The sequence below is a fragment of the Cydia strobilella genome, chromosome 10 (genome assembly GCF_947568885.1).
Source record: "Cydia strobilella chromosome 10, ilCydStro3.1, whole genome shotgun sequence".
Lineage (NCBI taxonomy): Eukaryota > Metazoa > Arthropoda > Insecta > Lepidoptera > Tortricidae > Cydia > Cydia strobilella.
In genome coordinates, this window is record NC_086050.1 from 10,890,176 (window position 1) to 10,918,035 (window position 27,860).

General features: G+C 38.3%; 4 protein-coding genes across 4 annotated transcripts in view; 1 reads left to right on the top strand and 3 right to left on the bottom strand.

Annotated features, from left to right (window-relative positions):
- The first annotated feature begins 1,382 nt into the window (after positions 1 to 1,382).
- LOC134744939 (mucin-5AC-like) overlaps positions 1,383 to 27,860 on the top strand; it is a 403,822-nt gene continuing 377,344 nt past the window's right edge. The window contains exons 1-6 of the mRNA XM_063678887.1: positions 1,383 to 1,475; positions 1,867 to 2,579; positions 5,141 to 5,156; positions 5,495 to 6,195; positions 9,744 to 10,259; positions 10,308 to 10,670. Of these exons, the coding sequence (XP_063534957.1) occupies positions 1,464 to 1,475; positions 1,867 to 2,579; positions 5,141 to 5,156; positions 5,495 to 6,195; positions 9,744 to 10,259; positions 10,308 to 10,656 (2,307 nt within the window). The 5' untranslated portion in view covers positions 1,383 to 1,463 and the 3' untranslated portion in view covers positions 10,657 to 10,670. The remainder of the gene's footprint in view (positions 1,476 to 1,866; positions 2,580 to 5,140; positions 5,157 to 5,494; positions 6,196 to 9,743; positions 10,260 to 10,307; positions 10,671 to 27,860) is intronic.
- On the bottom strand, positions 16,562 to 17,709 carry LOC134744688 (cuticle protein 16.5-like). The gene is made up of 2 exons (XM_063678597.1): positions 17,561 to 17,709; positions 16,562 to 17,241 (listed from the first exon to the last, which is right to left on the bottom strand). Exons 1-2 carry the CDS (start codon positions 17,570 to 17,572, stop codon positions 16,648 to 16,650), a joined length of 606 nt encoding a protein of 201 aa, XP_063534667.1. The 5' UTR covers positions 17,573 to 17,709; the 3' UTR covers positions 16,562 to 16,647.
- LOC134744697 (glycine-rich protein-like) lies at positions 18,768 to 19,657 on the bottom strand. The gene is made up of 2 exons (XM_063678605.1): positions 19,406 to 19,657; positions 18,768 to 19,280 (listed from the first exon to the last, which is right to left on the bottom strand). Exons 1-2 carry the CDS (start codon positions 19,415 to 19,417, stop codon positions 18,795 to 18,797), a joined length of 498 nt encoding a protein of 165 aa, XP_063534675.1. The 5' UTR covers positions 19,418 to 19,657; the 3' UTR covers positions 18,768 to 18,794.
- On the bottom strand, positions 22,950 to 25,091 carry LOC134744695 (chorion class B protein B.L1-like). The gene is made up of 2 exons (XM_063678603.1): positions 24,793 to 25,091; positions 22,950 to 23,369 (listed from the first exon to the last, which is right to left on the bottom strand). The coding sequence occupies exons 1-2, from the start codon at positions 24,907 to 24,909 to the stop codon at positions 22,950 to 22,952; spliced, it is 537 nt and encodes a 178-aa protein (XP_063534673.1). The 5' UTR covers positions 24,910 to 25,091.

Consider the following 27,860-nt stretch of genomic DNA (forward strand, 5'->3'; position numbering starts at 1 on the left):
GAGTGATCCTATAAGGGTTCCGTTTTTTCCTTATGAGGTATGGAACCCTAAAAACGATCGCCATTTGGAATTTCTACATTTATGTCCTAATGATGATGAAAATTGATTTCTGAGAATTCGTAGTCAAAATTGTAAAAAATGGTCGCCATCTTGAATTTCTTAATTTTTGTCCTGATCATAATAAAAATTGATTTATGAAGATCTGAAGGGCCCTTAAACATAAATCCGTAGTCGAAATTATAAAAAATGGCAGCCATCTTCAATTTTCACATTTTTTATTCAATCGCGTCGAAAATTAAATAGATCCATTTTTTTAATAAGCGGATACGTCTGCGAGCGATGCTACAAATTTTTATATTAAGGAAAAAAATAAAAATTTACGCTTCCGGCTGGACTTGAACCCGCAACTTCTGCAATCCGTGCAATGCTCTTAACCAGTTGAGCTACGGAAGCCCACCAGAACCTCGCAAATCCTTCCATTCCTTCCCTTATGTATACACTCCTTTGGGGTGGCTTAAAGCGATATCTACCAAAGACGATTACATCTCCCCAAAGGCATAAGGGAAGGAATAATTTTTGAAGGTGTATTCACAATAAATAAAACATTATTAAACTAAAATTTATTTGTAAATTACCCAACGAAAAGGAATCAACTAAAAAAAAAAAAACAAATCTTTTATTTAAAAACCACGGATGGATTGGACGGCGTTATCTAAATAACTTATAATAAAAATATTATTTTTGGTGGATATCGCCTCCACAACAACACAATTTTTATACCTATACTTCCTATTATTATCTGCTGCTCGGGAATACTAAAGATTAAAGCTTAAATTAAGGGAGCTATTAATTTTATAGTAGTAAGTATGTAAGTAGCGATATTTTTTTTTGCCAATAAATTCAATTAATATCAATTATTTTCACGTTTGTAAATTGCCGAAGGCAAATTGTTATGTGATGGTTGTCTGAGGGTGACCATGGTTTGCTATTTTATAAATTTACATTTTCATCACAAGCACAACTTAACCAGACCAGGGCTCCTATTTCTGGGCGGTTTGCCCTTCGGGCATCTGAAGCTACCTAACGAACCTAACCTACTTACTAAAACAAGAAAACACACGCACTGTGCGTTCATTAAAGCACTAAGATACCTAGGTAAAAAAAAAATAGGTTTACACTTCAGGCACAATACTAAGTAGTTTTATTCACAATTCGTTTTCGATAATTGAGAGTATCTTTGTTGAGACGAATATTTAGATCACTCAAGTTCATTATCAATTTGATATTTGAATCCACTTAGGCAGTGCCCTTTCAAATGTCCTCCTCTGTCGATGCCGTCCACTGTATTTGCGCTCACTGAATATTTGTTACAAATCATTGAAACACTATCAAAATTTGGTTGGTATAAAAACCGGGGCGTACCGTGCGATAATCATTCAGTTACCGACATCAATTGAAGCAACATGTACGCTAAGGTACTAACATTAAAAATTCTAACTCATTTTAAGTCTCATAACACAATTTAAATTACGGAAAAAAGTGCTTGAAAGTTTGTATGATTGCCAATTTATATATGGCGAGTCAGAAATATATTTTTTACATTATTTAATGCCTAATAAGTAGTATGTATAGGTATATCATTATCGAGACCACGTCCATTCTGACAAGCGTGAGACGACCAGAAAGAAAGAAGTATTACCTAATGTTATGGGCAGTTTGCACACGAGTTTCAAGTTTACTATTATTATCTTCGTCCATCTTGTGACTTCACAGATCATGTTAAAAATTGTATAATGCAGAAGCAATTACAAAGGATTTTGTCAATTCATACCTACATTTCGTAACAATTTGTTACTTATATTCCAGCTGATCGTTGCACTGTGCGCTGTGGGCATGGCCCGCGCTGGCGGTCTCCTCGCAGCAGCTCCAGTGGTTTACTCTGCTCCCATTGTTACCAAGACCATCACTCCGGCGGTCTCCTCCGTGTCCTCCTACTCCACACACACCGCGCACGGTAGCCCAGTGACCGCGTACGCCGCTGCCCCCGTCGCCACCTACGCCGCCGCCGCTCCCGTCGCGTACGCCGCCGCCCCCGTCGTCGCCAAGACTTATGCCGCTCCCGCCATCGCGACATACGCCTCTGCCCCTGTGGTGACCAAGACCATCACCCCCGCCGTGTCCTCCGTGTCGTCTTACTCGACCCACACCTCTCACGGTTCCCCCGTGGCCACTTATGCTGCCACCCCCGTGGTCGCTAAGGCCTACGCTCCCGTAGCCTACGCCGGTCCCGCCGTGGCCGCGTACTCCGCCCCCGTTGTCACGAAGACCATCACCCCTGCTGTGTCCTCGGTGTCCTCTTACTCTTCCCATACTGCTCACGGTTCCCCCGTGGTAGCCTCTTACGCCGCTGCCCCCGCCGTAGCCACTTATGCCGCTGCCCCCGCCATCACCACATACGCCGCTCCCGCCATCTCCACCTACGCCCACGCCGCTCCCGTCCTGAAGTCGGCTGTGGCCTACTCCGCCGCCCCCGCGGTATCTCACCTCTCCTACAGCGGACTCGGTGCTCAATATGGTTGGTAAACTGAATCCCACGAAACTTTTGTAAATAGAAAATATAGAAAAAAAAACTGTTGTTTATTTTATTTTAGTTCTCCTTTTATCAAGAGGAAAGGATATTGATGTTAATAAAATTAGATGTTTATTAACAAATCGGCCGCGTAACGGGAAGCATTGGCCGTATTTGACTTGACTTTCCGCCGGTGCGGCAGCTGTATCTGCGCTTGTCTTAGCCCCGGTGCATAGATGGTTTTTCCATGTTCCCGTGTAATTACGAAAAAGTTAAGTATACTCCCAATATTCTTACCTCAAGTATATTCCATTTTAATAGTACAAGCTTTGCTTATTTTGGGGCTAGGTTGATCTGTGTAAGATGTCCCCTAATAAATAAAAATAAAAAAATAAAAAATAAAACGGCAAGTATTTTTGCGTAACGCACTGTAATTATTTATTTGCCTTTGGTGGCGCGGGACGGGTAGGATAAGACCTCCAGTGAATGAACACTTAAGCAATTATCCAAGTTTGAAAAATTATTTATCAGCATCATTAATAATTTGAATAATTAATCGCAATTTAATCAATCCTAATTTAATAATTAAGAAAGTAATTTCTGCGATTTTTTATTACTTTCATAGTTTTTGAGTTATAGCATAATTTATCAAAAAGTACCCAAAAACCTAATGAATGAACATAAAAACTAGTGAATGAACACCGCAAAAACCAGTGAATGAACATAATTTCGATTTTTTTAATCAGCATTAAAAATACATTTTTAACACAACCCGTTTCCAGCTCTGTTTTAGTAGTATAGCAAAAGCGTTCATATCTTTTTATCCCCTCCATATTGATTTTAAATATATAAGAATGTAATAAAATGATAGGTATTCACCAATAACACAGAAATCCGTTATATATTAATAAGAAAAAGAGAATAAATCTCTCAAATAACAAACATAAAAAAACATACAACCGAATTGAGAACCTCCTCCTTTTGAAATCTTGAAGTCGGTTAATAAGAAACAACTTGCATATTATGATGAAAAAATGTCAGGCTCAGCAAATAATGCTTAGAATAATAGACTTCATTGCGTTGTTTGTGGTTACATTATTCTGAATACATAGAATTAGTAGAAACCTAATGAATGAACAAGCCAAATTTTGTACTGTTCATACATAAGCATGAAAAATCTAGTAAATGGACTCTAGAAATTTGGTTTGTTCCAATACTGGCTGAATGAACCAGAATCGTTTTCTATGCACAATGACAAAAAACAAGTTCAATACCATTTCGTTTACATATAAATTTAGAAAAAAAAAAAAGAAATCTAGACGACACCAGTAAATGAACACACCGTTCATTTACTGGTTTTAGAACATTTGATATGTTACTCCAAACGTAGGCACACTGTTCTTATCTGGCATCTAATTTTTCCATACAAAACTTTAAAACCAAAAATACGTCAACTTCAAACGCCAGTCACATTGAAACTGGTCGAAAATAAATTTATCACGGGTTGCCATTGCATAGGAAATAAAGTTGTTTATAGGAAAAAAATACAACAAGTGGTAGAAATTGCTATATTTCTTATTTTAGACAAAAACCGTGAATTTGTTCATTCACTGGGGGGTGTTCATTCACTGGAGGGTTTACCTTACACAGTACAATTTTGCCGTATTTTGTCACCCCGTCAGTCAGCAGTAGAAGTTGCTAAGCGGGCGAGGTTTTCAAAATTACCTTGACACGTGAGATTTATTTCAGTTTTTAACCCTTATTTCACCAATTTAGGAAATGAATTTTCAAAAATGGTGAAATCTTTTTGTCAATATTCGAATTTTCCGTCGTGACATATATCTAATACTTCGTGGAGGTTTCAATATGTATGGCTTAAAATCTGTGCGGAAAGAGAAGAGTTGTGGGATATATATGGGAGGCCATAAATTCTATGACCTTTTTTATCTGCACAGGCTCTAATAATGTGTTGAGATTAGAAGCGTAACAACACTAACAACAAATGTTTTCCTATCACAACTACTTGCCATGATCAGCAAAAAATCCTCGTAGGCAAGGTTGGTTCTTAGGCTCGTAGGTTGTGAAACCAGTTGCGAACGAGGCAATTTTTTTCTTTATTGACAACTGGTTGCTTAACAGGAATAATTATTCTTCTATCACAACTAGTTGCCATGAAAGACTAAAAAATCCCCATAGACAACTGGTTGTGAAACACAGTTGCGATGGCGGCCGAAAGGGTAAACGTATTCCTATTTAAAAATTCAAAATGAATTTACTAAAACAACATGGGCGATGTATTCTATCACTCGTAATTAGCATTGAAAGTATATTTTGTAATACCTACAAATTCGGTATTACAAATCAGTTTCACCTAGTGCCCTTTCAAATGTCCTCCCTAGCCGTCCACTGTTCGCGCTCACTAAAGGAGCACCTAACTTGTTACAGTTGTTACACATCGTAGACACCTTGACAATGAAAGTGAAACTAGTACAGTACAGTAGTAGTTTGTATATATATAAACCAAATCGTTCTTTTCAACCAGTTCAGTTCAGTTGCCAACACTAACTAAAGCAACATGTACGCCAAGGTATACAAATAATTAAAATATTATATTCAAAGTAATGTCAGCTGGAAAAAAATGTCTTGAAGGATTCTTAACAAATTTAATACCTACTTAAGAGTATTGAGTGGCATATGATTCTTTAGAGCAAATTATTTTAAATAAGTTTTTTTTTAAGTTAGATAGAGCAGTATTAGGAGTAGGTAAGTTGCTTAGCGGATTTTAAGCTTTTAAGGATGCAACGTGAAAAGCGCTTAGACGAGGACGACGAGGTTGATGAATAGTCGCGCTTCTATCATCCTTATCTAGTTATTGTCGGACTGATAATAAGTAAGTAGGTATTTAATTAATGTCAACAATTTCAGCTGATCGTTGCTCTATGCGCCGTGGGCATGGCCCGCGCTGGCGGTCTGCTCTCTGCCGGTCCAGTGGCCTACTCCGCTCCCGTCATCACAAAGACCATCACTCCGGCGGTTTCTTCTGTATCCTCCTACTCCACACACACCGCGCATGCTAGCCCCGTCGCCACGTACGCCGCTGCCCCCGTTGATGCTTATGCCGCCGCTCCCGTCGCGTACGCCGCCGCCCCCGTGGTCGCGAAAACTTACGCCGCTCCCGCTTACACGACTTATGCGGCCGCACCCGTAGTCACCAAGAACATTGCCCCAGCTGTGTCCTCTGTTTCGTCTTACTCCTCCTACACCGCTCACGGTTCTCCCGCTGTGGCCACTTATGCCGCTGCTCCGGTCGTCGCTCCCGTAGCCCATGCGTACGCTGCACCCGTTGTGGCTAAGACCATCGCCCCTGCCATGTCCTCCGTGTCGTCTTACTCTTCGCACACTTCTCACGGTCCCGCTGTAGCCACGTACGCGGCTGCTCCCGCCGTGGCATACTCTGCCGCACCCGCCATCTCCACGTACGCTGCTCCCGCATTTTCTGTTCATGCCGCTCCCGCGTACGCTACCTACTCCCATGCCGCTCCCGTCTTAAAGTCTACTGTGGCGTACTCTGCTGCCCCGGCGGTGTCTCACCTCTCTTATAGCGGTCTTGGAGCTAACTATGGCTGGTAAATGAATCGCAATAATTGTAGTTAGGTACTATTTATATAAACAAATTAAATAAATAATTTTGTCTTTTATTTTCAATAACAATTTCAATAGGGAATTCCCTGCTACAAAAAATAATTGACCACACAGTACCTACGCTTAATCCTTATGATAATATATTTATACCTAGACATAATGCATATTATGTCCTGACTTACTGGCTCATCTACGCAGAGCGTACAATAAATAAGAAGCTATTTTGAATAATTCAACCTTTAAGGGGGCTAAAAGGAGAATACAGTTCGTAGGTGTTAAAAGTTTGAGCTAGGAACTTGAAATTTCGTGAAAAGGCATTATATTAAAATACAGGAAAATAAGTTTGTCTTTTTTCGAAAACTATTTAGTCCCCTAAGGATGACTCACGCTAGACCGGGCCGGGGCCGGGCCGAGGCGTCTGACATGATTATGACAGGATTTTACTCTTATTATGGCGCTTTACCAGTTTAGGGTTTTGGTTGGAGTTTGTCCTTGCAAATATAGACTAGTTTCCGCGTGAATACAGGGCATTTTCCCTTGATGTAAGAATTCAATATAAAAACTGCAATTTTGCGTTAGCTCCCTTTTAACGAACTTACACTAATAGATATACCAAACTGTCAGTCAAAGTATTTAGAAGCTATTACTAGCTTCAGATTGTTCTCTCATCATTTTAGAAGGAGATACAGGAGATACTTTTGAGCTATAAGACCGCTTGTTGGTACCTAATTTAATGTGGTTATCTGTATTCTTCAGAATAAAGAATATAGTATTTGTTTGTCCTTTCCACATCTCGGGACCATGGGTTCCGGGACTTTTGGGAGGCGTGCGTGGGGCCGAAGCCAACAGCGCAGAGCCTTTCCTTTAAGGCAATTTAATCTAAAAGTGAGGTGTACACTCCTTTTCACACTTCCCTGTCTAGTCTTAGAATGAAACTTAGACCTAAATTGTTTTAATATTTCAAGTATTGAATATAAATATGAATAAGTAAATGTATAAATGTAACTTTCCGGTTGTCCTGCCTACCTAGGTAGGTATGGCTCATGTTTTTCTTTGATCTTCTTTTTATCTCTGCTGTTTAGTGTGTATGTTAACACCTCCAGGTCTGTTTCTTAAGTATGTTAAGTACATTTGTACTTCAAATCCATTTGTATATGTGACTGTTTGTGTTCTAAATAAACTAAAAAAAAAAAGGCGTGGCGGATACCATCCCCGAGCGCACAAATTGATACATCCGGAGATGGTCCCCGCCAGGTGCGAGTACTATTGCAGTGCAGCACTTTTGTGCTGCGATGGGAACTGAGGTGAGTCTGCAGTAGTCAGTTCCCGGTAATCCGTTCAGCAGGCCGCCGGCGTTATGACATTTTACACTTCCAACCGGGAGCATAGGTCCCGCTCTTGCGACTCCACTCTGGCTGGCCGGTGAAGACAAGCCCAGAGGCATAAGGGCCCTCTGCCATTGCGACCTGTAGACGAGAACATCCGGACATACGAAAGCAAAATTCCCGAGTTAAAACGGAGACCTTCGCTAACGCTTCGGTCAATAATGTTAACTTTTGTGATTAAGTGCATGCGTCAGTTAAATAGTATTTTAGTTAACAAGGACATGACCAAAATTGCATGGTTTTTATCGCGATATTCATTCACAAATTTTATTCAATATTGTGCGAATTGCCAAAGTAATTTAAAATGTCACATTGATGTCAATTACTTGACCATAAATTTGAATTACGATTCTCATGTTTTAACTCGAAATGCGAGCAACCTTAACGCCGTTAAGTTAACGGCCATTGAGTCATTTCTTCAGCAATGTCGGTACTAAAACATTTTAATGTTGGTTTTTAATTAAGATAGGTTATAATGTTATTAAACCTAAATATTTTGCAATTATAACCGTAATACATCGTTTATTAGGTTAATATAATAATTAAGGAGTTTCGATGGGCTGTTTACGAGTGTGGTAAAATCGAGGAGGCCAGAAAAAAAGACTTTTACAGTACATATGGTGCTACTTTCTCGCACTAGTGCGTAAAAGAGCACTTTTCGTGCATATGTCGAAAGTTTAAAGGGCCATATGTACTGTAAAACGTTGTACGATACACGTGCGGATAGGTAATTCGCAACTCGTGTCAATTTAAAACACTCCCTGCGGTCGTGTTTTAATTTATCGCCACTCGTTTCGAATTTCCTCTTTTCCGCACTTGTATCGTAAATAACTATTGAACTTGATTGGTCTTTGTATGGAATAAGGAAATAACCCTACAATTGTAAGTACCTACCAGAAATCCCATTAATAAAGAGACTGTAGGTTTTGATTTAAATGATTAATGCTCCTTTTCATAGTTACGTTATAAATAACCCTTCAAGGGGTCCACTGACTATCAGTCCGCCGGACGATATCGGCCTGTCAGTTGTTCGGAACTGTTAAATGTTTGTTCTAACTGACAGGCCGATATCTTCCGGAGGAATGATAGTCAGTGGGCCCCTTTATAGGATCACTTTGTTGTCCTTCCGTCTGTCCGTCTGTCCACCTGTCTGTCAAGACCCTCTCTCTCTACTTCCCTCACTAGACCCTCTTCTCTCTAAGCAAAAAGTAATGTCAGAGTGATTGAGTGAAGTCATTACTATTATACTTAAACTTTATTCAAAAATACCTTAGACCACCAATAGAAGAGGATTTAAACATAAGTACATAAATATTTAAATTGAAGCCATTTGGCCATCGAATGCAGGATGCATAAGTTGAAATTGCAAACGACATCTTAAAGGTTACGAGTAGTTTCCTACACTGAAACTGGAAATGTATTTTGGATTAATTACTGGAAGTTTGGGTGGAGCTTTACCCTGACATTGTTACAATTCGCAGTCATAATGCCATGCGAAACTCGTTCTTGCTACCATATAATTATGTAGCCTGAAGCGCTATTTTGTAATGTAATGGATGTTATTTGCACCGGATAGCTCGAGGATTCGATACCAGTTTGTAGACGCTGGTATAAAAGAGAACGCAAGTGCTCTTGAAATTATTCTGTCAACAAAACACACGGATTAAACATGTTCGGAAAGGTACGCAGGAGTAAAAAAAAATATAAAAATTTAATGAAGTATGTGATTAAAAAAAAAACGTTTGTTGATTATAAGAAGTCTCAATTAATATTATAATTAAATATGAAAAATAAATAAACTCGTTTAAATTGTGCTAACGTGGTAAAATAGGTATCAACTAGAAAATTATTTTATTCTTTATTTATAAACAACTCGAATTTTTCAGACAAGTAAAATGTTTAATGAGCCATTTTAAGTAACTAAATATTTACAGGTATCTATTTAAAAAAAAACAAGCGCAATAGACCGCACTGTGTAAATCGAATATAAGTAGGTATAATAAGTTATGCAACGAATAATAATGGATAAGCTCTTTCGTTTTAATTTACCAAAATATTGAATAAGTAACAGTAACGGACAACGCTAACTAACTTCTTTCGTATTGTACAAATATATTTTTTGTATTTTAAGTTTAATTTACTTTCAGTTCATTAATTTCCTTTATTTGTTTACAGCTGGTCGTAGTCCTGTGCGCCGCGGGCATCGCCTCCGCCGGCAACCTGCTGCACGCCGCGGCTCCCGTAGCGTACGCCTCTCCCGTCTCCTCGGTGTCATACGCCACACACACGGCGCACACCGCCCCCGTCGCCACGTACGCTGCTGCCCCCGTCGCGTCATATGCTGCCGCCCCCGTTGCCTCATACGCCGTCAAATCCGTCGCTCCTGCCGTCTCCTACCAGACCATCTCGACTCACTCCGCTCCCGTCGCGTACGCCTCCCCCGCTGTGGCGCATTACGCCGCTGCCCCAGTTGTCGCTAAGACTTACGCCGCGCCCGCCATCTCTACTTACCATTCTGCCCCCGTGGCTTACGCCAAGACGTATGCTGCTCCCGCGGTGTCTTACTCTTCCTACTCTTCCCACTCAAACCATGCTGCACCCGTGGCGTACGCTGCCGCTGCTCCCGTCATTGCCAAGACCTACGCCGCCCCCGCCGTGCACACCTATGCCGCCCCCGCTGTGCACACCTATGCCGCCCCCGCTGTGCACACCTATGCCGCCCCTGCTGTAGCTTCTTACGCTGCCCCGGTTGTTACTAAGTCTCTTGCTCCCGCGGTGTCTTACTCTTCTTACTCCACCCATTCTGCGCCTGTGGCATACGCTGCCGCCGCCCCCGTGGTCGCTAAGACTTACGCGGCACCCGCCATCTCTACCTACCATTCTGCCCCCGTGGCTTACGCCAAGACGTACGCTGCTCCCGCCGTGCACGCCTACCACGCTGCCCCCGCCGTGGCCACTTACGCCGCCGCTCCCGTAGTCAAGAGTGCCGTCACATACTCCGCTGCCCCGGCTGTATCCCACGTGACCTATTCTGGCACCTACGGCAACTACGGCTGGTAAATTATCCGAACGAACTGATTGTTAATGTTTTATGTTGATATAATTTATTGTAATATAATGACAGAAAACAAAAACGAAAATATATAATACATACAAACATTTTATATTTTTCTTTTCATCATCATTTTGAATAAGATAGTAAAGATACTTTATATATTTAATGTACAACAAGTATTGGTTGTACATCGATTAAAGAGAGAACGCATACATTATACGACCTCCTTTGTCGGGTCTTTGATGTATGGGTAGAAAGGAGCTAATAAGGTCAAAAAAACAAACGAAAAACGTCGACTTTACGTTAGAAATTTCTATTTATAACTATACGATGAAAAAGTGTGTGTTGGCAATCATGATAGTGTTTTTTTATTGCAGTGATTGAAAGTTATAAGGTCACAACGTTTAAAAATTAAAAGCCCTTATAACTTCCAAAATTAAAAAATAATGGTACTTACCTTTCTTACATTTCAATTAAACTACTTATACAAATTTTTTTAAAATACAGTTGCTCAAAAAGTGCTACTTTACGTAGCTGTTTAGCGTGCGGAAAGTTGGTTTTCGCGAACTAGTTACTCATGAATGTTAATATTAGTTTCCTTTAAACGTCTAAATCAACATAAAAACCTACTATTCATGTAAGAATACGAAAAATATACATATTTTATATTTTATTACTTACCTCTTCATCATTATAACACGTCTATTTTTTTTATATTGAATTAATAAGTTGTCGGAATGGAACGGAACGCCTGTCAAAGAAGAGGCGTTTTTTCTTTCTGCTTTAAGTTTCCAAAGGCAACATTTGATATTGTTTTTATAAATGTACGATACACAAATAATCGTAATTAACGATATTTGGGTAATAATAGTACAATGTTTTATATTTACAATTGTTTCTGTCCGAACATGCATTTAAAAAAAACTTTCATTGAAGTGGGTTCAATAATAATCACCCAGCTAAAAAAACACCTCTTCATAATGTCACTGTCAATGATGTCACAGAATTAATAATATAAAAGTTTCGAATTCCTTACTTGTTGTTTTTCTTATTTTTTCGCAACTGTATTAAAAAACGTCATTCTTCACTCGTCCCCATATCTCGGTACTCGTGAAGTAATGACATACTTTCCGCACTGGCATCGAAATGTACTATTTCCAAGCACAACAAAATTTGTATCATTTAGTAAGAAGCGTTTCGTGCGTCTAGTAGATACCTATGTTAATGGCACCAATCATGGTACATTTAAGAGAAAATATGGACTATTTTTGATATTTCACCGACACCAGTAAAATTTCTACCGCTTTATGCGTTAAAAGTTGAATGTCCTATTCGTCGTTTATGTTTTTGGTGTATTTAATGAAAGCTACTGCAATTGGTTTCAATATTATAAACAAATTAAAACTATGTTTTTTTTTGCTCCAGTCATTGGTAGTATGGCGCCATTAATTATAAAACTAACATAAATCTATGATAAATTTAACTTTAGAAGCTCTATGGCGTTTAAAAACTGATGATAAATATACTTATTTTACAATATTTGTCTATACTATCCCATTACTGGTGCCACGCCCATCATTGGGGTGTTTACTGTTTACTATATTATGTCATAATTTTTTGACTCTCATTTCCGAGTATAGTATTGCTTAAATACAATTTGTCCTATATATGTGAACCTCACAAAAACAGCATCCATTGAGATAAAAAAAAAAACCTAAAATAACCTGGCTTATTGGTCTGATCTCGAGGTCACGTAAAAGAAGTTACACTAATCCCATTACACGGAATGTCATGGAACATTAATTGAATCATAGTCTTCGTTGGTGTGGATAGAGGCACACTCTGTCACGGTCTTATGGCTCCTCTACACGATGGACCATTATAGTGGCCTACTAAGATGGGCCAGCGTATAGAGAGGGTATAGTGGTGTCGGATGGCTTATAGCGCGGCGGGATGCATGTCCATCATGTATAGAGGAGCGTTCAGGTTTGTTACTTATTACATATTTTGATGATTATACCGGTTTATATGTGATGTATGTATTTTGCAAATTTGCTATATTCTTAATCGTTATTCAGGTTAGTTGATCCATAAAATTATACTCATACATTAGTAATGCTCAATATAGGAATATAAAGTCGGTACTAATGATGAAGTATTTATATAGGTATCAAGTTTTTGTTAAACTACTTAATCAAATAAAACCATCAACAAGATTTCGAAATGGGGGCGGATTTTTGAATTTCGAGCGCTCGCTTACGTCACTCGATAATCTGTGGCGAATTGATATTTTTGTAATACGAGCAATAGAAATTTGGATTCCACTCGCTTTTAATTCTATTAGTAGAATTTAAATGCCTAATAGTGGAGATATATTGAAGGGAGCCACACAAAATTTTGAAAAAGTTTGTCCAATTACTGAAATGTTCTGCCACCAGAGTGCAGCACTAGCCCCTTTAGTTAAACCATAGAGTAACTTACATATACTGTACCTTTAACTGGTTTTTGACAAGTTTTCAGAGATAATAAAATATGACATTGATGCATCAAGGCGGTTTGTTTACAGAGGACCTACCGGGAAACGCGAGCCCGTAATTTCGCTATCTGCCTATTTATCGCTCGAATATGCAAGAGTGACAGAGATATTAGATAACGAAATTGCGATTTTCTTGTTTCGCGATATACCCTCAGATTGTGGTAGTCCCAAACCCTGGTAAACCCTCAGGTTATGCAACAACATCATGAGCTTTCACGTTCGAAGTTCTATTTAATCCCAACAGAGTTCAAGACTTGTTTACATTTAAAGGACAAAAAACCGGCCAAGTGCGAGTCGGACTCGCGTTCCAAGGGTTCCGTACATTACACAATTTAAACAATGTATTTTTTATGTGAAATGTCTTTAAAAAAACCCGTAGGGGTCGGATCAAAAACTAAGTAATTAAGTCCGACTCACGCTTGACTGCACATTTCTAATAGGTTTTCCGGTGATCTATAGGTAAAGATCTGTTTTGTGTATTTTAAAAAAAAAATTGACCCAGTAGTTTCGGAGATAAAGGGGGGGGGGGAATGGTAATTTTTTGCCTATTTTCTTGAATAACTTGTATTATTTATGTTAAAATTATAAAAAAAATATATATTTGAGATTCTTATAATGAGCTCTTTCATTTGATTTGTAACACGATATAGTTTGACAAACTTAATTTTTTAATTTTCTCATTTACCCCCCAAAAGTGGCCCCCGTGTTTAAATTTTTTTTACGTTACATGTCCATCTTTGGGTCACAAAATTACATATGTGTACCAAATTTCAACTTAATTTGTCTAGTAGTTTCGGAGAAAATAGGCTGTGACAGACGGACAGACAGACAGACGCACGAGTGATCCTATAAGGGTTCAGTTTTTTCCTTTTTAGGTACGGAACCCTAAAAAGGCTTATAGGTTTATAAAACTTTATTTTTCTCAAAGAAATTATTCATTTCACTTCAGAGAAACTTAACTACAGCAGAACTAAATATAAATAATCAATAAGTATAGCGACTGCATGCGTACGGTACATACAAGGCTCTTAACTAACTAAAACTTAAAAAAAAAAATACAATTCACTGGTTTTAAAAATTTAGCAAACTTAATGTTTAAACATTCAAAAATTCAGAACAATTATTCAATTTGTTAAACGCTTTTCAGATTAATAAATGTTAATCGTTGACAAGGGTCCAAAGAAAACTCTTTTGTATAAAACTGTGTCAGTAACCGGCTCTCCACGTCAACCGCATATTGAGGTCGGTCCCGAGGCGTGATTCATACGGCTAAGCCGATTCTAGCGAGAGATTGCCTAAAAGGAAAATATGTGGTATTTTCTATAAAAAGGGACCTTATTGTCGATGGCGCTTACGCCATTATAAACGATGCTCCGATATAAATACAATGCCTCGCGACCCTGTGCGGCGTAAGCGCCATCGACAATAAGGTCCCTTTTCATAGAAAATGCCCCATATTGGTTACATTGAAATTGCAAAAATTGTATACACACCAAATTACCTTCAATAGAACAGTTACGTTCTTTAATAAACAAAACATTCATTTTAAATTGAAACATCGGTTAGGTCCTTATTCTTATTTCAATATTTAAACCAATATATATCTATATCTAGGTGACATTCGCATGTCAACTACAGCTGCATTACTGTTGCGGCGTCGTTGTTAACACCACTGTCAATTTCCTTGGTAAAATGAGTGACGCCATGAACGTCATAATCGCGGCAGTAATGCGGCGGCAAATATCGGTGTATTCCCATTTGTCCACGCCTCATACTATAAATGAACAAATCATTTTAAAATGACTGCAGTTTGTTAAAATGTGTTTTCGTAAATATTGCAATCTAAAATCTAAATGTTTTTCGCTAGGGGTTATTTATTTTATCTTCACACACGTAAAGTCTCCGATTGCAACTAAGTCCTAAGGAAAAAAATCATGGCCGTAGGTCTATTAGGTAGTACTTGAATTAATGATTTTGCAAAATTGCCTTGTCTTGCTTGGTTTCCTCGCATTCGATATGAAAAGTAGTGTTTAACTTGTGTGAAAGGCACCATTTCCGCCTCGGGCTATTGGCGCTGTCACTGCGTTCGAGCGCCAAACTACAGAAATGGATGCCTTACCTGTTAACCCTTGGTTAACAACCTACTATTTATTCAACAATTACATTTTAGACCACCAACTCTTCCAAGTTCAATTGCAAAGTACCTAATAGGCCGTGCGTACGATGCCTTCTCAAAAAGGTAAAAATAAAATAAACCCTTAAGGATGACTCACGTCAGAACGACCCGGGTCCGGGTCGAGGCATCCAACACTTCGTTTTCTATAGCAAGCATCACGTGATCATGATCATAGAAAATGAAGTGCGGGCCGTTATAGCGTGAGTCATCCTTTAAATTAAAATAATGAACGGAATCAGATCACAGAAAAGTTACTATTTATAAAATAATTGGTTGCATTGCTAATCGTAATCATCGATTTAGAGGGCAAATACTTTATGATACGAACGCTCGCCCGAGCTCAGCAAGTGATGACAATAACAACCCCGAAATGGACTGAAAGTCTGTGCCAGAAAAACGATCGGAAAAATAAATCAGGGATCACTGCCGTTATTTATCACATCGTCTCGATTTTGGTTTCATTTGAATTGATTTATGATTTGGCCGTTTTCTGCACATTAAAGGATGGCTCTATCAATGTTTCTAGTTGATCGAGTGGATAAATAATAGAGTAGTTACTTACATAATAAGTTCTTGAGGATGTAACAGTTAACCGTATTTACTGTATTTAGGTAATAGTCTGTGGGTAATAGCAAATCTAGATATAACTCCGTAATAGATGGATACAGTCTAAGGAAAAAACGTGCCTCGAAAATCACGAAAATTTGATTCTCGATCAGATGGCGCCACTACCTTTGGCCTACTCTCGTATAGAGGGCGTTGACGGTTTCGTTTGTTATTTAACAATTTTAACGCATATGAGTGAAAGAACATGGGTCAAAGTCATAAAAATAATTAATGCAAATAAAAAAAAACATTTATCCATATTTTAATATATTTTATCGTATTTTTATAAATCTTCATTTTTAGTTTTAAAGTGTGTCGATAGATGGCAGTGAATTTACTGTCGTTACAAAATTTACTATGACAGTACCCCTCTATAATATTATATCCTCTTTGGTAATAGTAAACTTGCTTGTATAATGAGTGACAATGACAAAAGCATACAAAGTAGAAGTATGTGTTACTTCCCTTAATATTTATGAAAATTGACTTAGGAAGACCTTTCATTAGAAGAGAGGTACTTTGATTATTTTCTAATGGTCTTATATTTGTAGTTTTGGTTCCATATTGGGCGGTAGATTAAAAGTAAATAAAATATTTTTCACTTTTTATATTTGAATATTTACAAGCGGTATAAAACTGAAAAAATAAATAATAAAACGCAACCAGTTTTAACTTAGATTACCAGCCGTAGTTACCGTAGGCGCTGGAGTAAGAGACATGGGAGACAGCCGGGGCAGCGGAGTAGGTGACAGCGGTCTTGACTACGGGAGCGGCGGCGGCGTAAGTGGCTACGGGGGCAGCCTGGTAGGCGTGCACGGCGGGAGCGGGAGCGTAAGCCACGGGGGCAGAGTGGTAAGCAGAAATGGCGGGCGCGGCGATGGTCTTGTGTACAAGCGGGGCAGCGGCATAAGTGGCCACAGGGGCGAGGGTCTTGTGTACAACCGGGGCAGCGGCGTAGGTCGCTACAGCGGGAGCGGCGTACGCGACGGGAGCGGAGTGGGTTGAGATGCTCTGGTAGGAGACGGCAGGAGCGACGGATTTGACGACGGGGGCGGCGGCGTAGGTGGCAACGGGGGCGGCGGCGTATGACGCGACGGGAGCCGCGGCGTATGATGCAACGGGAGCAGCTGCGTACGTGGCGAAGGGGGCGCCGTGCGCCGTGTGCGTGGCGTATGACAACGAGGAGACGGGAGAGGCGTACGCTACGGGAGCCGCGGCGTGCAGCAGGTTGCCGGCGGAGGCGATGCCCGCGGCGCACAGGACAACTACGATCTGTAGAAATAACATTTCTATGAAGAAACTCCCTGAATATGGGTATTTTATAAATAAAGAGAATTAAATAACGAAATATTACATAGGCTTACATTTCTAGCGTGTTAACAAGAAAGTAAATTATGTTAAGGTCAAGTTAGTGTCAGATACTTATTCGTATAGTAGACAAAATATTTTATTATAAATTATTGTCTAAAGAAAATAATCAGTAAACTAGACTTGAATCTTATGTGGAACTACACACAGCTATGCTTTGCACAACTTAACGTTAGTCCCATGAAAATAAAATAACCAAAATATTATTACTCCAATCGCATACCTTGGCGTACATGTTTGTATGAGTGTTCTTGTCAGAATACTTTTGAGAGCACTTGCTTTCGCTTTTATACGTGTATCTTCGAACAGGTATTAATCATTGGTTATTGCAACCGGTATGTTTACAAAGTCAAGGTGAGGCTCCACCCATCGATCTTAACGTTACACAAGTTATTTATGTGCCATCGGTATTTTGGATCCATAAGGAAATCCTGAGCGGAACGATTTGGTAAGATCTTCCTATCCGTCAGCTTCCTTGATTACCAAGGGCTTTATGGGTTTCAGCCTTATTTAGTTGGTACAAACTTTTTTATTAATACGAATTTAATAGCTATGCTAATAATCTATAGGATGTTGTTAAAGGAAGTCAATTAAGGATAACTAGAGACAATTTTATTACTGGTTAAACATTGAGGACAGTGGGTTTCCAAATATATTAAGCCAAATTTTATGTGTTAAATTCAAATTAAATACATAATAATAATATTACATTAAAGATGAATATTGTTTTAGGTAGTTTTCTGGGACTTGTACAGTGTTAAGATTGGCAAAATTTTAGGAGATAAAGTTTAAAACTGATTACCGCGTTCATTACAGATCAAACGAAGTCCGATGATACTTACACTTTTACTTTTTGAAGTAATCAAGTTCTAAAGTTAGTAGGTTAGAACTATTTGCCAAAAACACGCATGATTTTTCCGAAACTATTAAGTTTTGCTAACAACATACACGGGGATCAAATCATTAGTCCTTAAGGACCTGTCATTGGTCTTCGTTTATTGATCCGTACGAAACGCGAGACCGAGTTTAATACTAATAATTGTCTTTCGTTACTGTAGCTATATGCTTTAAGACGGATCGACTGCACAGCAACCGCCCGCTATGTGATACAGTCTTTTCAACTTAAGGAATTGTCCTTCACATATGATAATGATTCATTATGTGTACCTACAATAAAATGTTACACATCGAAGGCCGCAAAAATATCTGACACGATCTTATTTGTAGAGCCATAAGCTTCGCGGCCTTCGAAGAGTAACATATTTGCAGGTGACTGTCTCTATACATATAAGGTGGGAGACATATACCAAGCCTTTTCCCCATGTTGCTGATACTTGCACAAACATTCCAGACATATCTTATCTTAAAAGTTAAAATAAAATGCGATTATAAATTATATAAATATTATAATTTCAATACAAAAGTAATGAATAATAAATACTTCATAAATTCACTTTTTACCAGCCACCATAGGCGCCATGTCCGTAGGAACCGTGACCGTAACCGTCATAACCAACAGCACCGTAACCGGCTCCGTAGCCCGCACCGTAACCACCGTAGCCGTGGGCGGGAGAGCCATGTACACTGTATTGGTTAGCGTAAGAAGTCGCAACGGGAGCGCGGGCATAGCCTAAGGCTGAACCCGCAACACCTGCATATCCTAGGCCTGCGTACGAAGGAGTAACACCCTTAACCACAGACACGTGAGAAGTCGCGTGACCGAGACCGTGGCCCGCTAAGCCGTATCCACCATATCCTAGTCCTCCGTAACCACCGTGGCCGGCGTAACTTCCGTAACCCAGTCCAGCGTCGTTACCGCCGTAGTCACCGTACCCGCCATGGCCCAGATTTGAGCCATAGCCGACAGCTAAGCCGTAGCCAAGGCCGGAGCTCAGCGCTCCAGCATGAGCAAAGCCGAAAAGGCAGGCGGCAATCACAGCGATCTGAAATAAAGAAAATATTTATTTATTTACAAGTCGAAGAGTGTCTTACTGTGGTAAAGAATTTAATATTGCAAAATTAGTAACAAAGGTAACAAAGGGGAATTTTAAAAATGCTTTACTCGAACCTTAGCAAACATTTTGTTGTTGTTTCTTCAAAACTGATGATTTGAATGTTTCCCTGCTATTGTTAGCCGGCTTTTATATGAAAAAGGTAGGATATAAAGCATTCTTTGCCAAGGCTCTATTCTATGAAACGGACCGTAACGTGATTACTTTTTTTGCAGCCCGCCCGTGTTCGGCTGTAACGTTATTGTTAAGTAATTAGGTTGTCTAATTTGAATTATTTCATAAAACACCTGGTAACCATCTTCATCAAGTTCTCCCCTGTAATCTTGTCTAATTAAATCTTGAAGTTCTCTTAACTGTAAATGATTAATGAGGGATTTTAGTACTTGTTTAGATACTCCATTGTTAAACAAGCAGCCGATATACATGTTAGAGCAGCCTTGTAAGTTACTTATAACTCTTTTTTATCTCCGCAAGATTGGACGTGAATTGGGTTGAATCATAATTGTAACTATTTGACTACCGGGTACAAATAATTGAGCACGTTTTATAAGGGCACAGTCAGCCTTAGTAGCTCCTACCTTCAGCTGTGTTTTAAAGCAATATTTCGCAGTAACGTAACAAAGATTAGTAGATATGAACAAGTGTGGGAACAAATCAAATTATTTTATTAAATATTTTGATTTGTGTTTTTTAAGTAGTCACACTACTATATATAAATAAAAAACTGTAATAGATGTCATATATTAAAGAAGTGACGAAGCCCTCTAGTAAGTTTTTTGATTAGTAGATATATTATACTTTAGACATCGTAATCATGTTCGTTAATTTTTTTTGTGTGCACATTTTACAGTCGGCACAAAGTACCTGAAACTTTAATAATTTTGTATCTCGATTGCAAGAAGGAGCATATTGAAAGGTAGGTAAATCGCGGGGTGGCCGCCGCACTAGACGTTCCCGAACTAATTTAGTAGGTACCTATTTGAACGTGAGCCACTGTAGCCGATACATCAATCGCCTTCGAGTGACGTCCAAAAGTGAAGTACGCTAAAGGTGACGTTCGGATGTCAATTAAAGCTGCTCTATTATTATTTATTAACTCTATTTGTTACCGCCACTGTATCTGTCCATCTCCTTGATACAATTAGTGATGGAATGAACGTCATATTCGCAGCAGTAATGTGGCGGCGAATGTCACTAATTTTATCAATCCAATCGTAAAATAAAAGATTTATATGACAGATTCGTTTGGCGCGTTCTTTTAACGATTTTTGTGTATGCTCTCCTACATAATGAGATAGCTGGACAACTCCACTGTACCTTGTGACGTATAACCTCGTCTCCAAGAAAATGTTTGGGTCTCCGAGCAATATCTATCTAAGGAGGATTTATTGATGGCACGATTCGCATCGTCACGTTACATTGAGCAGAGTTTTGAGTAAAATCGGTTTTTAGGTGACATAGTGGTATGTAGTAGTGGTCTAAGTGATTTTTTAGGGAGCAGAATATAAGTACTATTAGTATGCGAATTTTACCTATATTATAAGTACATAGGGTATAGGGGGGTAGGCCTTTGATAATTAATATTACCTACTTAATAATACAATATTATAGTCCGTGGTGTACATTTAATTATTTGGCATATGATGATGATGATGGAATTTCCCGTTGCACAGCCCCCGTGAAAATAAATGCTTGTACTTTGTTAAATACATTATTATCTTATTCTACAGCTAGATTTACTTACTAATTAAAAGTCATGTCATGTATAAAAATCTAAACTATTATTTGGTGTCGTTATTAGCTAAGTATAGTTGGTCAAGCGAATCTTGTCAGTAGAAAAAGGCGGCAAATTTAAAAAAATGTAGGCGCGAAGGGATATCGTCCCATAGAAAATTTGAAAACTATAATATATTATAAAAAACCTAGAACCTGAAATAGACTGTGCGCTATTGGATTTGCCATTGTCAAGTTTATGGTTCACTAAAGTCAATGACTCTATTAACTCTATTTATAAACTACTGATTGTTTCCTTAGTAAATAACTATCTACGGTGAAAAGCCTTTCAATAGATAAGATCGAGGTCGCCTCAGGATACCTAAGGTGAATTCAGGTAGTCGAAAGGTTATGTTTGACGTATCATTTTACTAACTTTCCAGCTTCAGGAGACTGGAGACTGCGCGAAGCCGATTTGTATTATGTTACTGTAACTAGTTTTAGGCCCAAACCTCAACTAGAGTCAGACCAGGCTAAGTGGGCAGCGATTTTGACAGTCCAGACTGAATTTCATAGAGAAGTTTGACTTTTAAAATAACACTAGCACAGCTTGGGATATCAAAATCGCTGCCAGCTTAGTTTGGTCTAACTCTACCTTCTACTAGAAAATCACCGCGCAACTTCTTTATCAACCGCCTGAGATAAGTAGTAGACCTATAGACAGACGTGGCGAAAATAGGTAGATCTTGTAATGTTGACGTCGTCACCCTAAAATCGTAGATATCATGCAAAATTCCTAATCACGCGCAAAAAAATCCAATGTCATATTAATAATATAACGATGATAAATAAGAAATTATTCAGTTAAATCACGAAAAGTTCAATAAATACAACAACGTACAATTTTTTTATAAATAAACTGAATCATAGTGTTTTTTTTGAGAAGATAAACCATGCGGTCTACGTGCCGGACCATGAATGAATCAAGGTTTTATTTTGTAGCCGTTCTGAGCAACTGATTTAGATACATCCAGGTAAGGCTGAGCCCGTGGCGGTTTCACCAACTCACAAACAAGAGGTCAATTTATACTGGCTGTGTAAGTCAACCGGAATAATCCAATGGTGATTCTTATTATACAATCCACAAACAAAGAATCGATGGCGTGATAAATAGGAGCAGGTACCATAACTTCTTTTAACACGTACCAGTAAAATTACTGTATTTAGTGTTGTGAAATTGTCAGGAGTTCCTATCGGTGTAATACCAGCAATAAGCCATTATAGCCGTAAGTCTGGGAAATACTCTTCAAGAAACATTCGGGCCAATTCGAACAATGATCTAGATATCAACTAGATATCCATTAGGTATGAAACAGAAACGATAACGAGATATAAATATCTCGTTATCGTTTCTCTTTCTTAAAAGAAAGTCATGTCAAATTTGACATTTCCACGATTCCGAATGTCCTCTTGAACGATCTCTTTAAGATTTGCTTAAGATATTACTTAGACATCCAATGGATATATTATCTAATGGATATCCCAAAACGTCACAATAATTGTAGCGTGAAATGACAATTGGTTTCTCGAATCGAACTGCAAAAGATAACTAGTTGAGAACTAAACTATAACGTATCTGTTAGACCTCGTATTGTTCACATATCTAGTAATTATCACGTTGTTCGAATTGACCGGATTGTAGGTAAAATATGGATTTTTTCCAGGCCTACGAGTAGGTATATTTTTAATGATATTTTCAGTGGATAAACTGGTAAATTGGTAATATTGCTGGAAATTATTAATAAGTATTGTCAACAATAGGTACAAATATATTTGACGTTGAAAAGTCGTTTTATTGTCATAAATAAATTACAATTGTGCTATAGTTTACCATCCGTAACCACCGTATCCGTAACCGCCGTGGCTGTATCCATGTCCGTACGATGCGTAGCCCAATGGGGCGTAAGACTTAACAATGGGAGATCCATGGTAGCTGTACTGCGAGACGTGGGAGATGGCCGGGGCGTGGGCGTAGGAGATGGGTGCAATGGTCTTGACTACAGGGGCGCCTACTGTCTTGGTTACGATGGGGGCGGAGTAGCCGAGGTCGTGCCCATAGCCATAGCCGCCGTAGCCATAACCGCTGCCGTAGCCAAGGGATCCGTGGCCAAGAGATCCGTAGCCAAGGGATCCGTGGCCAAGGGATCCGTACCCAAGGGATCCAAATCCGAGGGAGCTGTAACCGGGACCACCGCCGTACAGGTTTCCAGCCCTGGCGAGGCCGAACAGGCAGACGAGAAGAGCGAACTGAAATGGGCAAATTAATGATTGGAAGAGGATCTTTACATAATACAGGACAGCCATATTGACATTAGGTATGAAAAAAACAAGAATTAGGTCAATCTCTACACTAACAAGTTTATTAAGCCTAGAGCAACATTTAGACCATTCCACTATTGTGTTGTTTTTTTAATTGATCATTTTTGTTGCATTTCCTAGTCAAGAATAATAACCTTAATGATAATAATATACAATACAAATACTCTTTATTGCACACCTCAATAAAAGAAAACAATATAAAAACAAACAGAAACACAAGCAGAGGTGAACAACAGGCGGTCTCATCGCTAAGAAAAGAAGCGATCTCATCCAGACAACCTTATTAATAATATAATTTGTTGTGTTGTATTTAAATTATAAGGCTCATTCGGTTTTGTCCTAGCCCTAAGTAGCTCCTAGTCAATTAATTTGCATATTAGTTTGTCTTGTAATTGTACTCTTTAACATTATTTTTTATTAGGTATGTAAGTTACAGTTACTAACATATATATAGCTTATTCTGCTGCCTATGCCGTTAAAAAAATTAGACAAATAACAGATGTAAATACAGCAAGATTGGTTTATTATAGCTATTTTCATAGTCTGATATCGTACGGAGTCCTAGTGCGGGGACGGGGTGCAGATGTTGAGAGCATATTTATTTTTCAAAAAAGAGCAGTGCGAGCAATTTGTAATCTAAAACCACGCACGTCAATAAGAAATCTTTTTAGAAACGTAAATATTATAATATTGCCGTCGTTCTTTATTTATGAAGTTATTATGTACGTCAAGAAGCATTCCGAGGATCTTCCAAAAATTAGTGACATACAAAACTATAATACGAGAAATAAAGGAAAACTTGCGGTGCGGCGGTTACAAAAGTTAGAAAGTCTTTCGTAGGACAATCGATCCATTTTTACAACAAAATACCTAGTCACATAACAGATTTTCCATATCATGAATTTAAAAGTTGTAAAAACCAATTTAACTAAGAAAGCCTACTATAAAATATCAGATTATTTAACTAATAATTTTTTTTGGGATGATTGTGATATATTACCGTAAAGAGTAGATACTAAGTCTGTATAAGTTTTAATTATTACTACTAAATCTACTAATAATACAAACTGATATGTAACAATAATATAATATACACGACGGACACAAGTGTATCTTGTATACCTATGTGGGAAATAATTAAATTAAATTATATTATGCCTGAAATAAATAAATATTTAATTTAATTGTAGTTATTGTTTTGGCCATACAAAACAATTAGTTCCTTCCCGTGGACACTTTTGGTTAATATGTATTTAATTTTTTTTAGAGTTCGGTCGATATCCGACTCCGTATCATCGCAGTCGAGTCATATGTGTATTTTATTTTAATTCTAAAATTTTATCGTCCTCACCTTTCCAATCATGTTGTTTCCTTTGCGGTGACACTGGGAATGTTTCTTCATCCAAATATTTTTGCTTATATATGTAACTATGAAGGAAATAACATAGCCTTTGCCAAGGCTGGCCATTAGCAAATTGTTCTGATTACGACATTGTCACCGCTAAATTGATATTTAATTTTAATAGTGAGAAAATGATACTGAAGGTGAACACACAAAGAGGTGGAATGAACTCCGTAAGGAAACCAAAGTTTAATGCACGATAAAAAGGCGATTATGGCCTGGCCGCACTATAATCACAGACATATATCTCAACAGACGCTTGTACTGCGATTTGTATGAAAAGAAAGGTCGTCACTGATTCAGTGATGTATGTATAATATATGTCGTCATTTAACTGATCCAGTGATCAATATTCGAAGACAATAAATGGCCTCTGCCTAGTCCGTACCTACCTTAGTGACCTTGCCTACGAAGCTGTCCAGGGTTCTATCCCAGTAAGGGAATTTATTTGTTTTTGTCAAAAATACTTGTTATTCACGAATGGAATGTTTTTATGTACAAGCTTTCAAAATTGCAAGCTAGGTAAATTTTTGCGTGATATAAAATTTTAAATTAAAAATTAAAACAATAGTAATAGGTACATTACTAAATGTATCAACCGCTTCCCGTCATTGAATATTATTTGTCGTTTCGATTACCTATATTTTATTCGCAACATATTAATTAATTCTATCCTAGAACAACCTCCATTGAAGCGCCTTGATTATCGAGCTGTGAGGTTATTGATTAAAATGCAGCCATTATTGGTTGAAGGACCTTGATATTGATTTGTAAATTTGTGCTGCAACCAAAATATGCAGTGGATAATACCATACGACTAAATTAATTAATTTAATGTCTACTGGTTTCCATATTACCAAAGAGGATATAATAAGATAGAGCGGTACTGTCATGGTAAATTTTGTAACCACTGTAAATTCACTGCCATCTATCGACATACTTTAAAACTAAAAATGAAGATTTATAAAAATACGATAAAATATATTAAAATATGGATAAATGATTTTTTTTTGCATTAATTATTTTTATGACTTTGACCCATGTTCTTTCACTCATATGCGTTAAAATTGTTAAATAACAAACGAAACTGTCAACGCCCTCTATACGAGAGTAGGCTAAAGGTAGTGGCGCCATCTGATCGAGAATCAAATTTTCGTGCTTTTCGAGGCACGTTTTTTCCTTACACTGTATCCATCTATTACGGAGTTATATCTATCTTTGATATTACATATAGATGCATCCCACTTACAGACAGACGAACGAATGAACTTGAACATCCGGGGCTTTTTAATGAGGAATGCAGTCTTTGCAGTAGGTACATGGTCCTCGGCATGTGAAGTAGACATAACGTGGTGGGATACTTATATGTCTGTGAGATCTGTGTACATAATGGTTCATAATGAACTTAACTGGATAGTATAATTTAGACAGAAGGGCAGTTATTCTCGTCGCTTATATAACACATCGCCTCACTGAACCAGTTTAACCTGTTTTCCTAATTGAACTGCTGGGTAAACTGAAAATTTGTCATGTAGTAAAGAAACCGTGATTCCACCCCAGTGGCCGTTGTCTGAGGTTGTTAGGTGTTGCAAAGTTAGGTCTTGTATGCAAAGTGATACACGCGTTGTATTTATAGGACCTGAAAGCCTGATCGAACTTGTTAAATTCAACTAGGGAACAAGACATATTATTTAATTAATATTTTGTGTCAGTGTATAACTTGACAAATTGTAGTAATTTTGACATCACTTGCAGCGAATTTCGTTCGGACTATAAATGTACGAGATCATCTGTGAGACATGTCAAAACGAGATTAATCTGTAAAGTTTAAATTGTCTGTGTGTAAAACAGTTGCGCCCGCCTAGCGGCTATGTGACGCATTAGAAAGAAGGTAGGCGATCTTGAAGTGACTTTTTATTTAAAACCACTTAAAAATTTGTCATGGCAAAAAAAGCTTTCTACCAGAAGAAACAATTATTGAAATCCCGTTTATCATGCAGAAGCAAGAAGCTACTGATTAAGGTGTGCATCTGGAGTATAGCCCTTTATGGAAGTGAAACGTGGACAATGACCCTAAGAGATAGAAAGAGAATGGAAGCATTTGAAATGTGGTGCTGGAGGCGAATGGAAGGCATTAGTTGGAGAGACAGGATAACGAATGAGGAGGTGCTAAGAAGAGTGAGTGAAAGAAGAGCTATTCTGAACACTATTGCAAATAGACGCGGGAAAATGATTGGACACTTAATACGACACGACTACTTCTTTAAAACTATCCTGGAGGGGCGGATAGGAAGGAAGCGGGGTAGAGGAAAACCCAGACGCAGCTTTTTAGATCAAGTGAAAGAAAAAGTAGGGGTCGTGTCGTATCAAAAAGTCAAAGAGCTGGCGCGGGACAGGGAAAGCTGGAAGATACTCCACCGACAAGAGAATAACTTAAGTTAATGATGATGATGAAAAATTTGTCACAGTAAATATGTAACAATTATAAATCATATACAATCATTTACATTCTTTTGCGTTCATAAGTAATATAACAAAATTTAACAAAAAGACACGTTACAATTGTTTCCCAATTTTCTAATGCTAAAAAAACGAATTATAATTATTGATGACATTTTACAGAATGTGAAATAGTAAATTACTAATGTATAATTTAATTTATAGTAGCCCCCCACAACGTAGCTACAGATGAAGTTCATAAATATTCATAATTGTTTGCCATCGTATTTTCACGGAAACGCACGTGTCTTGCTATTTCAGTCAGTCTCAGTACAATAAGTACTGAGGTTGACAGAAGTAGCATGACAAATACGAACGTTTCCGAGAAAATACGATGGCAAACAATTATGCACTACATCTATTTATACTTACTTCCCGCATACTGGTTCATCTGAAGCTATGCGCTCGCTAACCGTGGGAACCCGAAACATCAAGGTAGAAGGGATAGGATAAAAGCAGCGTTATTTGTGTAGTTCAGTATTTTCAACCGTTCTATGGGCGTGAGATGTCATAACACA